This window comes from Agelaius tricolor, unplaced genomic scaffold (assembly GCF_023055355.1).
Source record: "Agelaius tricolor isolate 1412-34295 unplaced genomic scaffold, bAgeTri1.0.p SCAF_8, whole genome shotgun sequence".
Classification (NCBI taxonomy): domain Eukaryota; kingdom Metazoa; phylum Chordata; class Aves; order Passeriformes; family Icteridae; genus Agelaius; species Agelaius tricolor.
In genome coordinates, this window is record NW_027269268.1 from 20,080,793 (window position 1) to 20,096,941 (window position 16,149).

The 16,149-nt window shown below is 43.7% G+C and overlaps 1 protein-coding gene across 1 annotated transcript; it reads left to right on the forward strand.

The window, feature by feature from the left end:
• The first annotated feature begins 2,573 nt into the window (after positions 1-2,573).
• LOC139592606 (alcohol dehydrogenase 1-like) lies at positions 2,574-6,726 on the forward strand. Its single transcript, XM_071432697.1, has 9 exons — positions 2,574-2,732; positions 3,661-3,759; positions 3,963-4,104; positions 4,422-4,509; positions 4,623-4,842; positions 4,970-5,230; positions 5,520-5,655; positions 5,974-6,112; positions 6,523-6,726. The coding sequence occupies exons 1-9, from the start codon at positions 2,715-2,717 to the stop codon at positions 6,545-6,547; spliced, it is 1,128 nt and encodes a 375-aa protein (XP_071288798.1). The 5' UTR covers positions 2,574-2,714; the 3' UTR covers positions 6,548-6,726.
• The last annotated feature ends 9,423 nt before the right edge of the window (positions 6,727-16,149 follow it).

Consider the following 16,149-nt stretch of genomic DNA (forward strand, 5'->3'; position numbering starts at 1 on the left):
TTGACATATCTTTAGCATGGACTAATCAGAGCTTGCAGGCACTCACACACATGGCAGCTGGGTAGAAGAGGTGCCATGTGAAGCAAGGGGACTGTGCTACGGATGACTTACCTGTTTGTGTCAGCAGAAAGAGTCTTTGAGTGGCACAGCTAGTTTCATGATTTGAGGACAAGAGATCACAGTTTAATGATTTGAGAATCAACAGATTACAGTTTAACCTTAAACATGTCTATAAACTAAATTTACACAACAATTGAGAGCTGAACTTCAGTCGTCAGTGTAAAAGAGCTGAAGTACAACAAACCTCACTTCTGTCCTCCTCAGGATGATGCAAAGCCCATTTTTGTGGTTGTCGTCTGCCAAGCATAGTAAATTCCAGCTGTTAGTATCTTTAGTACAATAGCTGCTGGAGTCCAAAACAATAAACCCATTATATAATTTTTATTAGGGATATTTTATAAGGCAGCCATCTAGATCTGTCTTCACATGGAGGAATGAAGTGTATTCTGACTGAGAAACAACAAAAAGTTCATACTTTCCTAGAGTATTTTGCCCTGCAGACCCTCATCAACACTCAGCTGAAGATGAATTTGTTTGTGTGATGGTATAGCTTGGACAGAAGGTTTCTGACAGCCCTTCCTGATGACTCTCTGGCTCTGAGGTACTCCTGGAGGGCCAGGACAGCTCTTGCACAGCCCTGTGTAAGCCTCTATTTAGGAGCTTTCCTGGCAGCAAATAGAGACCACATGCCCCATCAGAGCACCAACTGTCCACTAGCACATAATGACACCACAAAAAATCCACCAAACACATGAAAAATCCAGTAATTTCCAGAGAAGCAATCTAACTACCAGACAAAGCACAAATGGTGTTTCCTCAGACCTTGAACTACAGCAGAGTTTAACTGAACATCACTTGGCTTTGCTTACAGCTGAGCACTCCCATGTTTCTGCTCTCCCACCACACCCCATCCACCCAGACACTCCCCCAGAAAATGGCACATGCTCCAGTGTGCAGCTCTATTTTCACATGCTTTTAAGATCACGCTCCCTGACAGTGCATCAAAGCCAAATTATCATTCCCACACAACATAATTCCCTCCAATGCTTCCAGGTTATCAGATGGAGACCACAGATCCCAGTAATAAGAACAGCTGTGCTACACAGATACCTGGGAGACAAGAAGCCCATGTTTTGTTCAGAGGTTATCACATTTTTGACAGTGAAAATAATTGCTCTGGACAAGTGACATTTTTTTTCTCTAACAAGATACAAGCATACTAGAAGTCATGATAGATTTTTTTCTTTTTAAATGCAACAGGTTGACCAGTCTGAAAACTGAAAATCTTTAAAACTTCATTCTAAAACTCCTTATTCCTGGGAAATTATACATCATCATCGTTCATGGTCTGATTGAGGCTACCAGAGGTGTGCAAACAAATGTATCAAAAAGTAGACATTTCTTGGGAAAAACTGTTAAACATCCCTGTTTACCTAAAATATAGATAAAAGTGATCCACAAGTGCCTGTCTGCTCTAGAGCCAGCTGCTCACCTCCAAGACAGGAGCATGACTTCACCTACAGGTCAAGTTGACCAGCAGGGCTGGAGAACTGAATGCCAAGCAGCACCTCCATGTGGCTGGGACCACTGTCCCACCACAGGGCTGCCATGCTCTGTGCAAGAGCTCAGACAGCTGCTGGGGCAGGACAGCGCAGCTGGGCTTCATCCCTGGAGCTGGAGATATGTTCAGGGTACTTGAGAGCTGGGGGCTTGGCCAGCCAACGCTGAGTCCTGCAGCTGCTACCAACCTCCCCCTCAGCCCATGAGAAAGGGCTGGGACATTCAAGAACAAGCACCAACACAAACCTCTGTGGGCACTGAACACGTGAACATGGGGCTGACCTCTTCCCAAACACAGAAACAGTTCCCAAACACGCACGGTGCTCATCTTAGCCTGGTCCTCCAATAAACTTTCACTCATCCTGTCTCTCCTACACATCACCTTTTCCAATGCCTCAGCAGAAAACAGCTCTGGGGGAACCTGAAGAGCCCAGGGGGTGTGAACCAACAAACCTGGCTACACAGGAGTGAAGCAAATGTGTCCTTGGAAAAAAAAATTCCTTTCTTGACAGACGTTCTGCTCTTAGTGCTGTGGTGAAAATAGCTCCAATACCACAGACAGTAAAAAGCTTCAACCCAGACAGTGACGTGTGTTTGTCATCCATGCCACGTCTTCACTGCCTTTATTTGGATTTTGTGAGTTTTTTTTAATTTTTAACTTCTTCGCAAATATTGTGGTGTGGATGGCCACCAGGTCAAATGCTCTAACCTGGCAAAAAGGAGATGCCAAGGAAGCCCCAGCAGTCATGCAGATCTCCTCCCTCCACACCTGCCAGAAGCATCTGGAACAAATAAACCAAATTTTTCTGAGCTCTCTGAGCCTTTCAGGCAGGGAGGGCAGGCAAGGGCAGAGTCACTGATAAAAGCCTGCCTGGAGGACTTCTTCTCCCATCCATCTCCCTGACGCTATCCAGCTCCTCCCCTCAGCACTCCCTGTGCCGCCCAGCATCCAGCACCCGGCACACATTAACCAGCGCTCTCCAGAGACGGTGCCGCACCGGGACTGCTCCCGCTCCACGCCTGGCGGATCCTGCAACACGCCCGGACAGCAGCTTCCCTCCAGCCTGCGACAGACACAGCTCTGCTAAGACCACATGGCCACTGCGGGAAAAGTAAGGACAAGGCATTTCCCATCCTCCTTTCCGAGGTGCCCTGCTCTCGGCCAAATCCGCTGCAGAAGGCTCAGCCTGCACACCACTCCGCCGCGTGCCCTCTTTGCTCCGGCCTTACTCCTCCACCTCTCCCAAACCCCTGAGAATTTCACCAGACTCTGCTCTCAGGCAACTGCATGTGTCCAGACCTGCATTCGGTAGTGCATTCCCCCTCCGTCCTGCCCGGCTGCTCAGGAGACAAAATATGCAATTGTGCTGCCCTGAAAAACACCCTCCTGCTCAATCCCACCCTGTGCTCCTGCTCTGGCAGCAAATGCAGCTCTTCAGTGGTGCCCTCCTCAGCCGCTCACCTCCTGCACTCAGCCTTGTCCATGGCAATACCCTTTTCAGGTTGCAAGCCCCATCTTGCTGATGCCAAACTGCTTTGAGTTGATCGGGGAAGGGTTTGCGCCATGTCACACATAAATCATCCTTTTGGCAAGGAGAGATATTATCCAGTTACCAGCCGGGCTGGGACTGTTTTGTAGCCTCTTTTTAGATACCTTCAGCTCACTGAAAGGAAAAGTTCTGTCTTGCTTGCCTTCACCTGCAGAAGCGCTCATGTTGCTGTCACATTTGCCCATACCCCAGATGAACCAGTCACTTCATTTTGTATTTCACACTTCGCACAAAGCCAGTGTTTACTGAACATTGTTTGGCTTCGCATACAGCTGAGCACTCCAATGCTTCTGCTCCCCCACCAAATCCCACTCAACCAGCAACCCTCAGAAAACAGCACAGGGCAGTTGTGTAGCTCTAGAAGTGAGTGCTGCAGTGTGCACAGACATGTGTTGTGCAGCCTTGGCTTTGGTGGTTGTAGGACAACTGTCCTGGGCTGTTGTCAAAGGTGAACCTTTCCCTGCAATGTATTCCTCTCGGTTGTTTCCAGGTTATCAGGTGCAGGGCTGCTGTTGCCTGGGCCCCAGGCAAACTCTCTGTTGAGGAGGTGGAAGTTGCACCCCCAAAGGCAGGGGAAGTCCGGATCAAGGTAAAAATACTTTTCAATAATTTTTTCTCCCTTGAGGTAGCTGCTCTTCTTGTGGCTGTAGCTTGGGTATAATCAAGTGATCAGTGTCCACTCATCACCTTAACTGCCCAGAGAAGTTCTGTGGAAAATCCTTCCACAAACTGAAATAAACAGTGGCTGGACTATTTCTAGAAATCACCATTTACTCTTTCCTCTCCAAACAGATTGTGGCCACAGGCATCTGTCACACAGATGATCATGGTTTGAAAGGTTCCTTGCCTAATGTGGAATTCCCAGTTATTCCTGGCCATGAAGGAGCTGGGATTGTGGAAAGCATTGGAGAAGGAGTGACCACTGTGAAACCAGGTAACCAACACACTCTCAAAATGCATGCCCAGGATTCAGGCCTCAAAGCTCTGCCAAGAGCTCAGAAACTTCTCCCTTCTCCTGAGTCACTGGTTAAAAAACTAAGTGCAGACTTAATGCACTGGACTCTCATGTCCAATTTTCCAATCTGTTCCCCATGTAGACAAATGAGGCCTGGAGCATTCATCCTCAAAGGGAAAGCAGAGGGTTTATTGTAGGTTTCTACCATCATAAAGTTCAGGAGAGGTGATTCAACAGGCAATGCCCTCAGGGACTGTGGAGCTAAAGGCACCTAACAGAGATCCACTTTGTTGTAGGAGACAAAGTGATCCCCCTTTGCCTCCCTCAGTGTGGGGAATGCATCTTCTGCCAGAATCCTGAATCCAACTTCTGCCAGAAGTCCCAGTAAGTTTACTTTGCCTTCCCCTACACCTACATGGGATGGACTTTATGACAAATCTGACACCCCCATCAGAGCTTCACTCAATCAAATACAAATACTTGCATCTCCTCCACAGTTTTTCTGAACCACAAAACCTGCTGCCGGACAAGACCAGCCGCTTCTCGTGCAAAGGGAAGCAGATCCATCATTTCCTGTGGGTCAGCACCTTTGCAGAATACACCGTGGTCCCAGAGTACGCCGTTGCCAAGATCGATGCTGCAGCACCTCTGGACAAAGTCTGCTTGTTTGGCTGTGGGTTTTCCACAGGCTATGGGGCTGCCATCAACACAGCCAAGGTTAGTAATCAGGCGTGTTTAGCACCCCAGGGTCACCCTCACAACCTCATCAATCCTGTACAAAAGAAACCTACTCCTCCTCCTCCTCCTCTTGCTGCTAGAGATTCACAGGCTCCCATCTGTGCAGGTAAAACCAGGCTCCACCTGTGCTGTTTTTGGCCTCGGAGGAGTTGGCCTCTCTGTTGTCATGGGCTGCAAGGCAGCTGGAGCTTCGCGCATCATTGCCGTGGACATCAACAAGGACAAGTTTGCCAAGGCCAAGGAGCTGGGAGCCACCGACTGCATCAACCCTCGAGACTTCCAGAAGCCCATCCAGGAGGTGCTCACTGAGATGACCGGGCAGGGCGTGGACTACTCCTTTGAGGCCATCGGCCACGCAGACACCATGGTAGGTGGAACGTCGGCACATGTCCTCCCTCCCAGATCATCACAGGCTCCTCTCAGGACTAGAATCACCTCCATGGGAAGTTCCTCACAGGCTGCTAGCACTGTTGGGCATATCTTTGTGAGAGAAAACACCATGAATCTTAAAAGAAGCCCCACCCTCTCCAGGTCTGCTCCACAAGGGGAGATGCATGTTTTCAGATTACCAGGGAGGAGCAGGAGATTGCACAAAAAGTGCACTCCCGTGACCAACTCATCATGGCTTTCTCTCATTCTCCTGCCTGTCCCACCAGATTGCTGCCTTGGCTTCCTGCAATATGAGCACTGGTGTCTGTGTGATGGTTGGAGTACTGGATTCTGGTTCAGAGATTTCCATCGATCCCACACTTCTGCTGATTGGGCGTACATGGAAGGGAACTGCACTCGGAGGTATTGTATTTAAGAAGGCAGTCTAAACAATTCAGTATTTCCTTTCTTGGTAGTTGACAATCCATAGTAAAAGAGGGTTTTCAAGTAAAAGACAACTAAAGAGAAGCACTGCATTGCCTGTATTGAACATTAGTATTAGACATGCAAATAATCCTCCATCTGTTTCACACAGTAACCCACTCATCCTGAAGAGCAGAAAACATCTCACAAGGGTGTGGCACCAGCACTGGTCACTGGGTCCTGACCCTGACAGTAACACTACCTTACCAAAAGAGCCTTTCTCCCATTATTCAGGCAGCTGCTCTCTCCTGTTTCTAGGTTGGAAGACGAGAGAATGTATCCCCAAATTAGTTTCCGGCTATTTGGAGAAGAAATTCAATTCGGACTTGCTGATCACGCACACGCTGCCATTCGCTAAAGTGAACGAGGGATTTGAGTTGTTACGTGCAGGAAAAAGGTGAGACCCTGACCAGCAGGAGGTTCAGCAAAGCTCAGCACCTTCTCCTAAAATTCCAACAGGCAGAGCACGCAACACTGGCTTCCCAAAGAGCACCTGAGCCTTCTGAGGAAGCAGGGCCTCCCAGCTGAGTGCTGGCAAGATCTGCCATAGCCCACAGGGAAGAGCCCATGTGAAGCACAGTGAACCCTCCTGCTCATGGTTCAGCTCAGCACAGATCCTGTGGCCTTATCCCGTGAGGGCCTCCCCTCAGCAGGGATTTGAAGGCTGCCCCGCTGCTGCACGCCTCATGCAGCTCAGTCAGGAAGAGGCTGCATGACAGAGAAGGTGGCCGGTCCCCAGGCACACCTGCCTGCCACACTGCCTGCTCCTGAGCTGCAGCCAACCCTCCCTTCCCTTCCACCTTTCAGTATCCGCACTGTCCTGCTCTTCTGAGGGACACGGCCAAGGAAGCCGAGCGGATGGACCAGCACAGCTGATGCTTTCCTGGCCCGGGCCCTTCTCACCCAGCACCTCTCCTTGTGGGGCACCAGGAGAAGAGAATGAGGAACTCACCTGTGCTGCTGTCACTGCTGGTCCTGCTGTGCCCAGACAGGACATAAAAGGATGTCTCTCCCAGGAAAATGCTTTTACTAATAAAGGTTTTCTGTCAAACTCGTCCCATGCAGTGCACTCAATCAAAAGTGTTTCCAGAGGACAGGGGGAACTCCCCCTCACATCACATCCCTTCCACCACACCCTTGTTCTCAGCAGTGAGCAAAGGCCTTTGCCCCTCCTCTGCTGCTGCCTCCCACCTTCATCTCCCTCAGTGAACTGGGCCCTCTCCTCTCTGCCCCTGTCCCAGTTGGGTGAATGCTGCAGCTTCCAGCAAAGCCCAGCAGGGAAACCAGTCCTGTTGCTGCTGCTGCTCTGAAGCATATTATATAAAGCAGTAGATAGCTTTCTTATAATGATGTAACACTCTTAGAGCTTCCATGGATGCTTTTTCATTTTTGGCAAATGTTCTTGTACTTTTAATATACTTTCCACACCAAGTCCCATGGTATATTACAGTACAACTCTGAAAAATATTCTCCAAAGAACAGGCTTATCACTTCAAATGGTCATTCTGCTAAACAGATCTTCTGTGAGTGCTGAACATTGGACCCATAACACTACTGTGCCTTTTGACCTCTTTTGTGCAACACATATCACATCCCACAGCCCTTTGAACTTCTGGAAACCCCTCAGCACAATCAGCAATTACACAGAATATCATGAACACACAAATGAGTTATGAAAGGTAAACAAATTCCATCCTGTCCACCAATTTTTAGTACATAATGCCGTGCATTTTCATGGCTTTGAATTTAGGGAAATTTGTTTTGTTTTTTTTTTTAAGCATCCATGCCATGTCCCTCATATCTTCCCCTCCAAGTTGTGTCTTCCTCCTTGACTTTTTCCCCTGCTTTGGCAACATCTGTGAGCTTTGTTTTTGCCCTGGTTTCCCTGATTGCACTGCAGTTCATTTCCTCACAGACCATTTTTTGAAGGCACTAAATCTCCCAATTTTCTGGTATTGTAGGTTTTTTTAAATTGTATTTCATTTGATCCTATCTTCATTCCAGAGTGTTTGCAAGCCTTTCTTTTCTGTTTCACAAGATACTGTTTCCCTTCCCGAAAGAAAATGAAGTTTCCTTTAGGAAAGGAAAAGAAATATTAGAATTTCAATGGGCAATTTTAGGTGCATGTCCCTGAATTGATAGCATACTGTGCCTTTTGATAGCTTTGACTTTAGATAAGATTTTTTTCTTTTTTCTTTTTTTTATAAGTACTCATGCCATGTCCCTCATATCTTCCCCTCCAAGCTGTGTCTTCCTGTCTTCCGCCTCAATCTCTTCCCCTGCTTTTGCAACATCTGTAAGTTTAGTTTCGGCATCTTTTGGCTCTTTACACAGCATCTCAATTCCTCAGAAACCATTTTGTGAAAGCACCAAATCTCCCGATTATCTGGATTTCTTGGGTTTATTTCAGTAGCATTCCATTTATTCCCATGTCCATCCTAGAGTGTTTGTAAGCCATTATTTCTGTCTCAAAAGATCCCGTTTCATTTCCTTTCGGGAAGGGAAACACTACCTTTCAAAAGAGAAAAGAAATGCATACAAACACTCTGGAATGGAGATGGGATCAAATGAAATGCAATTGAAACAAACCCACAAACCCCAAAAAAAAAAAGAGATTTAGTGCCTTCAAAAAATGGTCTGTCGGTAAATGAAGTGCAGTGCAACCAAGAAAACCAGGACAAAAATAACCTCACGGATGTTGCAAAAGCAGGGGAAAAAGTGAAGAAGAAAGACACAACTTGGAGAGGAAGATATGAGGGACACGGCATGGATACTAGAAAGAAAAAAAAACAAACAAAAAAACACTTTGCCAAAGTCAAGGCTATCAAAAGGCAAGCCATATGCCATCAACGCCATCAAGTGCCGGCAAATACAGCAAAGCTTGCCAAAATTGATCCCCGCTGAAGACCAAAACAGAAAAGAAGAACTTACAAACACACTGGAATGGAGCTACCATCAAGGGAATTGAAATTAAGGGAGAAAAAAAAAAAATTGGGAAAATCAGTGACTATACTGACTATGAGAAAATGGACTGGGATTATATCAGGAGAGTGCAAAGGACCAAAAGATGCCAAAACTAAGCTCACAGATGTTGCCAAAGCAGGCGAAAAAGGCAAGGAGGAAGACACAACGTGGAGGGGAAGATATGAGGGACATGGCCTGGATACTAGGAAAAAAAAAAAGAAAAAAATCTCTACAAAAGTCAAAGCCCTCAAAAGGCATGGCATGTCATCCAGTGCAGGGACATGCACCAATGATTCCCCTATTTGTCCCCAATGAAATCGCAAGATTCCGTTTCCCTACCCGAAAGGAAATGAAATTTCCTTTTGGGAAGGGAAACGGAATCTTGCGACCCCAAAACGAAAGGCTTACAAACACTCTGGAAAGGAGATAGGATCAAATGAAATGCAATTCAAAAAAACCCCAAAAAGAGCAGAAAATGGTGTGTTTCAGCCCGTTCAAGAAATGGCCTGTGAGCAAATGAGCTGCATTGAAAAGGAACAAAAGATGCCAAAAATAAGCTCACAGATGTTGCGAAAGCAGGGGAAATAGGCAAGAAGGAAGACACAACTTGGAGGGCAAGATATGAGGGACATGGCATGGATACTTAAAAACAATAAAAAAACAAAGAAAGCTCTCCCAAAATCAAAGCCATGAAAAGGCAGGCCATATGCCATCAAGTGCAGGCATATGCAGCAAAGCTTACCAAAATTGATCCCTGCTTAAGGCCAAAACAGAAAAGAAGGATTTAACAAAACACTGGAATGGAGATACCATCAAGGGAATTCAAATTAAGAGAGAAAAAAATGAAAATTTGGGAAATTTAGTAACAATAGTGACTGTGAGAATATGGACTGGGATTATATCAGGAGCAGTGCGAAGGACCAAAAGATGCCAAAACTAAACTCACAGATGTTGCCAAAGCAGGGGAAAAAGGCAAGGAGGAAGACACAACTTGGAGGGGAAGATGTGAGGAACGTGGCATGGACACTGAAAAACAAAAACAAAAAAATCTCTCCCAAAATAAAAGCCATCAAAGGGCAGATAATATGCCATCAAGTGCAGGCACATAAAAAATATTTCCCAAAATTGATCGCCGCTGAAGGTCAAAACAGAAAAGAAGGAATTACACACAGACTGGAATGGAGCTACCATCAAGGGAATTGAAATTAAGAGAGGAAAAAAATATTTGAAAAATTTAGTGACTATAAGAACATGACCTGGGAATATATCAGGAGTAGTGCAAAGGACCAAAACATGCCAAAACTAAGCTCACAGATGTTGCTAAAGCAAGGGAAAAAGTCAAGGAGGAAAACAAAACTAGGAGGAGAAGATAGAAGAGACATGGCATGGTTGCTTAAAATAAATAAAAAAAAAAAATGAAGAAATCGTCCCCATACGCTATGAAGTGCAGGCACATGCAGCAAAGCTTGCCAAAATTGATCCCCGCTGAAGGCCAAAAGATAAAAGAAGGACTTAAAAACATGCTGGAATGGAGATACCATCAAAGGAATTGCAATTGGAGGAGAAAAAAAAAAAAAATTGGGAAATTTGGGCAATTTAGTGACCATATGAAAATGGCCCGGGATTATATCAGAAGAGTGCAAAAAACCAAAACATGCCAAAACTAAGCTCAGAGACGTAGCAAAAGCAGAGGAAAAAGTCAAGGAGGAAGAAAACTCTTGGTGAGGAAGATATAAGAGACATGGCGTGGATGCTTAAAAACAAGAAAAAAAAAAAAGAAAAAAAATCTTTCCCAAAGTCCTAGCCATCAAAAGGCATGGCATGGCATCCAGGGCAGGGACATGCACCAATGATTCCTCTATTAGTCCCCATTAAAATCGCAAGATTCTGTTTCCCTTCCCGAAAGGAAATGAAATTTCCTTTCGGGAAGGGAAACGGAATCTTGCGAACCCAAAAAGAAAGGCTTACAAACGCTCTGGAAAGGAGATAGGAACAAATGAAAAAAAGTTGAAAACCACCCCAAAAAAACCTGAAAATGGGGTGTTTTAGTGTCTTCAAGAAATGGCCTGTGAGGCAATGAGCTGCATTGAAAAGGACCAAAACGTGCCAAAACAAAGCTCACAGATGTTGCTAAAGCAAGGGAAAAAGTCAAGGAGGAAGACACAACTTGGAGGAGAAGATAGAAGAGACATGGCATGGTTGCTTAAAATAAATAAAAAAAAAAAAATGAAGAAGTCTTTCCCATACGCTATGAAGTGCAGGCACATGCAGCAAAGCTTGCCAAAATTGATCCCCGCTGAAGGCCAAAAGAGAAAAGAAGGACTTAAAAACACGCTGGAATGGAGATACCATCAAAGGAATTGCAATTGGAGGAGAAAAAAAAAAAATTGGGAAATTTGGGCAATTTAGTGACCATATGAAAATGGCCCGGGATTATATCAGAACACTGCAAGAAACCAAAACATGCCAAAACTAAGCTCAGAGACGTAGCAAAAGCAGAGGAAAAAGTCAAGGAGGACAACATAACTATGAAGAGAAGATATAAGAGATATGGCATGGATACATGAAAAAAAAAAAAAAAATCTTTCCCATACGCTATGAAGTGCAGGCACATGCAGCAAAGCTTGCCAAAATTGATCCCCGCTGAAGGCCAAAAGAGAAAAGAAGGACTTAAAAACACGCTGGAATGGAGATACCATCAAAGGAATTGCAATTGGAGGAGAAAAAAAAAAAAATTGGGAAATTTGGGCAATTTAGCGACCATATGAAAATGGCCCGGGATTATATCAGAACACTGCAAGAAACCAAAACATGCCAAAACTAAGCTCAGAGACGTAGCAAAAGCAGAGGAAAAAGTCAAGGAGGAAGAAAACTCTTGGTGGGGAAGATATAAGAGACATGGCGTGGATGCTTAAAAACAAGAAAAAAAAAAAAGAAAAAAAATCTTTCCCAAAGTAATAGCCATCAAAAGGCATGGCATGGCATCCAGGGCAGGGACATGCACCAATGATTCCTCTATTAGTCCCCATTAAAATCGCAAGATTCCGTTTCCCTTCCCGAAAGGAAATGAAATTTCCTTTCGGGAAGGGAAACGGAATCTTGCAAACCCAAAAAGAAAGGCTTACAAACGCTCTGGAAAGGAGATAGGAACAAATGAAAAAAAGTTGAAAACCACCCCAAAAAAACCTGAAAATGGGGTGTTTTAGTGTCTTCAAGAAATGGCCTGTGAGGCAATGAGCTGCATTGAAAAGGACCAAAACGTGCCAAAACAAAGCTCACAGATGTTGCTAAAGCAAGGGAAAAAGTCAAGGAGGAAGACACAACTTGGAGGAGAAGATAGAAGAGACATGGCATGGTTGCTTAAAATAAATAAAAAAAAAAAATGAAGAAATCGTCCCCATACGCTATGAAGTGCAGGCACATGCAGCAAAGCTTGCCAAAATTGATCCCCGCTGAAGGCCAAAAGAGAAAAGAAGGACTTAAAAACACGCTGGAATGGAGATACCATCAAAGGAATTGCAATTGGAGGAAGAAAAAAAAAAAATTGGGAAATTTGGGCAATTTAGTGACCATATGAAAATGGCCCGGGATTATATCAGAAGACTGCAAGAAACCAAAACATGCCAAAACTAAGCTCAGAGACGTAGCAAAAGCAGAGGAAAAAGTCAAGGAGGACAACATAACTATGAAGAGAAGATATAAGAGATATGGCATGGATACATGAAAAAAAAAAAAAAAAATCGTTCCCATACGCTATGAAGTGCAGGCACATGCAGCAAAGCTTGCCAAAATTGATCCCCGCTGAAGGCCAAAAGAGAAAAAAAGGACTTAAAAACACGCTGGAATGGAGATACCATCAAAGGAATTGCAATTGGAGGAGAAAAAAAAAAAAATTGGGAAATTTGGGCAATTTAGTGACCATATGAAAATGGCCCGGGATTATATCAGAACACTGCAAGAAACCAAAACATGCCAAAACTAAGCTCAGAGACGTAGCAAAAGCAGAGGAAAAAGTCAAGGAGGACAACATAACTATGAAGAGAAGATATAAGAGATATGGCATGGATACATGAAAAAAAAAAAAAAAAATCGTTCCCATACGCTATGAAGTGCAGGCACATGCAGCAAAGCTTGCCAAAATTGATCCCCGCTGAAGGCCAAAAGATAAAAGAAGGACTTAAAAACACGCTGGAATGGAGATACCATCAAAGGAATTGCAATTGGAGGAGAAAAAAAAAAAAATTGGGAAATTTGGGCAATTTAGTGACCATATGAAAATGGCCCGGGATTATATCATAACACTGCAAGAAACCAAAACATGCCAAAACTAAGCTCAGAGACGTAGCAAAAGCAGAGGAAAAAGTCAAGGAGGATAACATAACTATGAAGAGAAGATATAAGAGATATGGCATGGATACATGAAAAAAAAAAAAAATAAATCTTTCCCATACGCTATGAAGTGCAGGCACATGCAGCAAAGCTTGCCAAAATTGATCCCCGCTGAAGGCCAAAAGATAAAAGAAGGACTTAAAAACACGCTGGAATGGAGATACCATCAAAGGAATTGCAATTGGAGGAGAAAAAAAAAAAAATTGGGAAATTTGGGCAATTTAGTGACCATATGAAAATGGCCCGGGATTATATCAGAAGAGTGCAAAAAACCAAAACATGCCAAAACTAAGCTCAGAGACGTAGCAAAAGCAGAGGAAAAAGTCAAGGAGGACAACATAACTATGAAGAGAAGATATAAGAGATATGGCATGGATACATGAAAAAAAAAAAAAAAATCTTTCCCATACGCTATGAAGTGCAGGCACATGCAGCAAAGCTTGCCAAAATTGATCCCCGCTGAAGGCCAAAAGATAAAAGAAGGACTTAAAAACACGCTGGAATGGAGATACCATCAAAGGAATTGCAATTGGAGGAGAAAAAAAAAAAAATTGGGAAATTTGGGCAATTTAGTGACCATATGAAAATGGCCCGGGATTATATCAGAAGAGTGCAAAAAACCAAAACATGCCAAAACTAAGCTCAGAGACGTAGCAAAAGCAGAGGAAAAAGTCAAGGAGGAAGAAAACTCTTGGTGGGGAAGATATAAGAGACATGGCGTGGATGCTTAAAAACAAGAAAAAAAAAAAAAGAAAAAAAATCTTTCCCAAAGTAATAGCCATCAAAAGGCATGGCATGGCATCCAGGGCAGGGACATGCACCAATGATTCCTCTATTAGTCCCCATTAAAATCGCAAGATTCCGTTTCCCTTCCCGAAAGGAAATGAAATTTCCTTTCGGGAAGGGAAACGGAATCTTGCGAACCCAAAAAGAAAGGCTTACAAACGCTCTGGAAAGGAGATAGGAACAAATGAAAAAAAGTTGAAAACCACCCCAAAAAAACCTGAAAATGGGGTGTTTTAGTGTCTTCAAGAAATGGCCTGTGAGGCAATGAGCTGCATTGCAAAGGACCAAAACGTGCCAAAACAAAGCTCACAGATGTTGCTAAAGCAAGGGAAAAAGTCAAGGAGGAAGACACAACTTGGAGGGGAAGATATGAGGGACATGGCATGGATACTTAAAAACAAAAACAAACAAACAAAAAAAAAATCTCTCCCAAAATCAAGGCCCTGAAAAGGCAGGCCATATGCCATCAAGTGCAGGCACATGCAGCAAAGCTTGCCAAAATTGATCCCCACTGAAGGCCAAAACAGAAAAAAAGGACTTACACACAGACTGGAATGGAGATACCATCAAGGGAATTGAAATTAAGAGAGAAAAAAAAAAATTTGGGAAATGTAGTGACTATAAAACATGACCCAGGATTATCAAGAGCAATGCAAAGGGCCAAAAAATGCCAAAACTAAGCTCACAGATGTTGCCAAAGCAGGGGGAAAAGTCAAGGAGGAAGACACAACTTGGAGGGGAAATATGAGGGATATGGCCTGGATACTTAAAAAAAACCAAAAAAAAACCAAAAAAAAAAAACCCACAAAATACAACACTTCCCAAGTCCAATCCATCATAAGTGAGGCCTTCACATGCAGGTAGATGCAGCGGAGCTTGCCAAAATTGATCCCAGCTGAAGGCCAAAACAGAAAATACATAAAAGTAGGACTTACAAACACACTGGAATGGAGGTATCATCAAAGGAAATGCAAATGAAAAAACCCAAAAAACCCAGAAAGTCGGTAAATTTAGTTCCTTTAAGAAATGGCCTGTGAGGAAATGAGCTGCAGTGCAAAGGACCAAAGCAGGCCAAAATAAATTCAGAAATACATCAAAGTCAGGGGAAATTATCAAGGAGGAAGACAGGAAGGCATAGCTTCGAGGGGAGGATGGGAGTGACATTGCTTGGATACTTAAAAAAATCTTCCTCCAAGTCTAAGGTGCTGCCATCTTATTGTGAATTTTCCCATACCCTCTCGGTCATTTCTCATGGGCAGCTCCGCACAGCACTGACTCCTTCTTCTTCACAGTACATCCAACAAACTCTGTCTCTCCTCACAGCACAACCAAAAACTCCAATTCTCTCCTCACCCACCTAGCCCACTCTTCTACAGCAGTCATCATTATTGGACACAGCTGTGGCTTGTTAAGGGCAGGCCTGTTCCTAATCTTTGGTGATTAGTACAGCTGCAGCTCCTCAGGTGTGACACTACCTTCTGCACTATCTTTATTTTCTTACATTCTATCCCTCCACAAGTCCCCCTTTTCTTTTAATTACAAAGTTGAAGCATCTCTAGAAAGATATGTTCATGTAAATTGATATTATAACATATGCGCATATCTCACTTCAGACTAACAGTATACAAATGTTCAGGCAACATGTCACAGCAAGAACATACCTGTCTAAGTTGTGATTTAGTTTTGCTTTTCACAGTCTAGAACATTAACCTAAGGCTTTTCATAAACTAATGTTGTGTTTACTGTCTTTTGCAGTGCCCTTTGCAAAAGACAGTAAACCCAGTACAATCATCTTTTGTGCAATTTCTATTTAACTCTGGAATGGGTCTGTGCACTGACCTTGGTTCATTACTCGAACTTACATTACATACTATCAGAAACTCTTGTACTTATACTTCAAGAATATTGACAATGTCAATAGCTGTACAACTTCATAAGGCAACTCACAAGCATAAGCTAAAGGCTATATATTAGGATAGTAACCATTCAACAGTTACATAATTTTATCAATAACTATACAACTTGAACAACATCAAGGCAGTATCTGTCAAGTGTACTTATGCTTACGGAATATAAACTTTTACACTTATGCCTAATCGAAGATAAATAGCTGCAATTCAAAAACAAAATGCACATGTTTCATCAGCAAACAAATACACCATACTGAATGACAGAGGTACTCTGTCCCCAGCTCACACTGCTGTTTTAATAAGTCTCTTCTTCCTTTTACAGTGTTTTGTTATATTAGTTGGTCACTGTAAGCCTCTGTTGCCCTGCTCTGTTTTCCATGTAGAT

Excerpts from the sequence above, each read along its gene's own strand:
- LOC139592606 (XM_071432697.1), top strand. Across the intron at positions 4,510-4,622 it reads AACTTCTGCCAGAAGTCCCA|TTTTTCTGAACCACAAAACC; the intron begins GTAAGTTTACTT and ends TCTCCTCCACAG. Across the intron at positions 6,113-6,522 it reads TTGTTACGTGCAGGAAAAAG|TATCCGCACTGTCCTGCTCT; the intron begins GTGAGACCCTGA and ends TCCACCTTTCAG.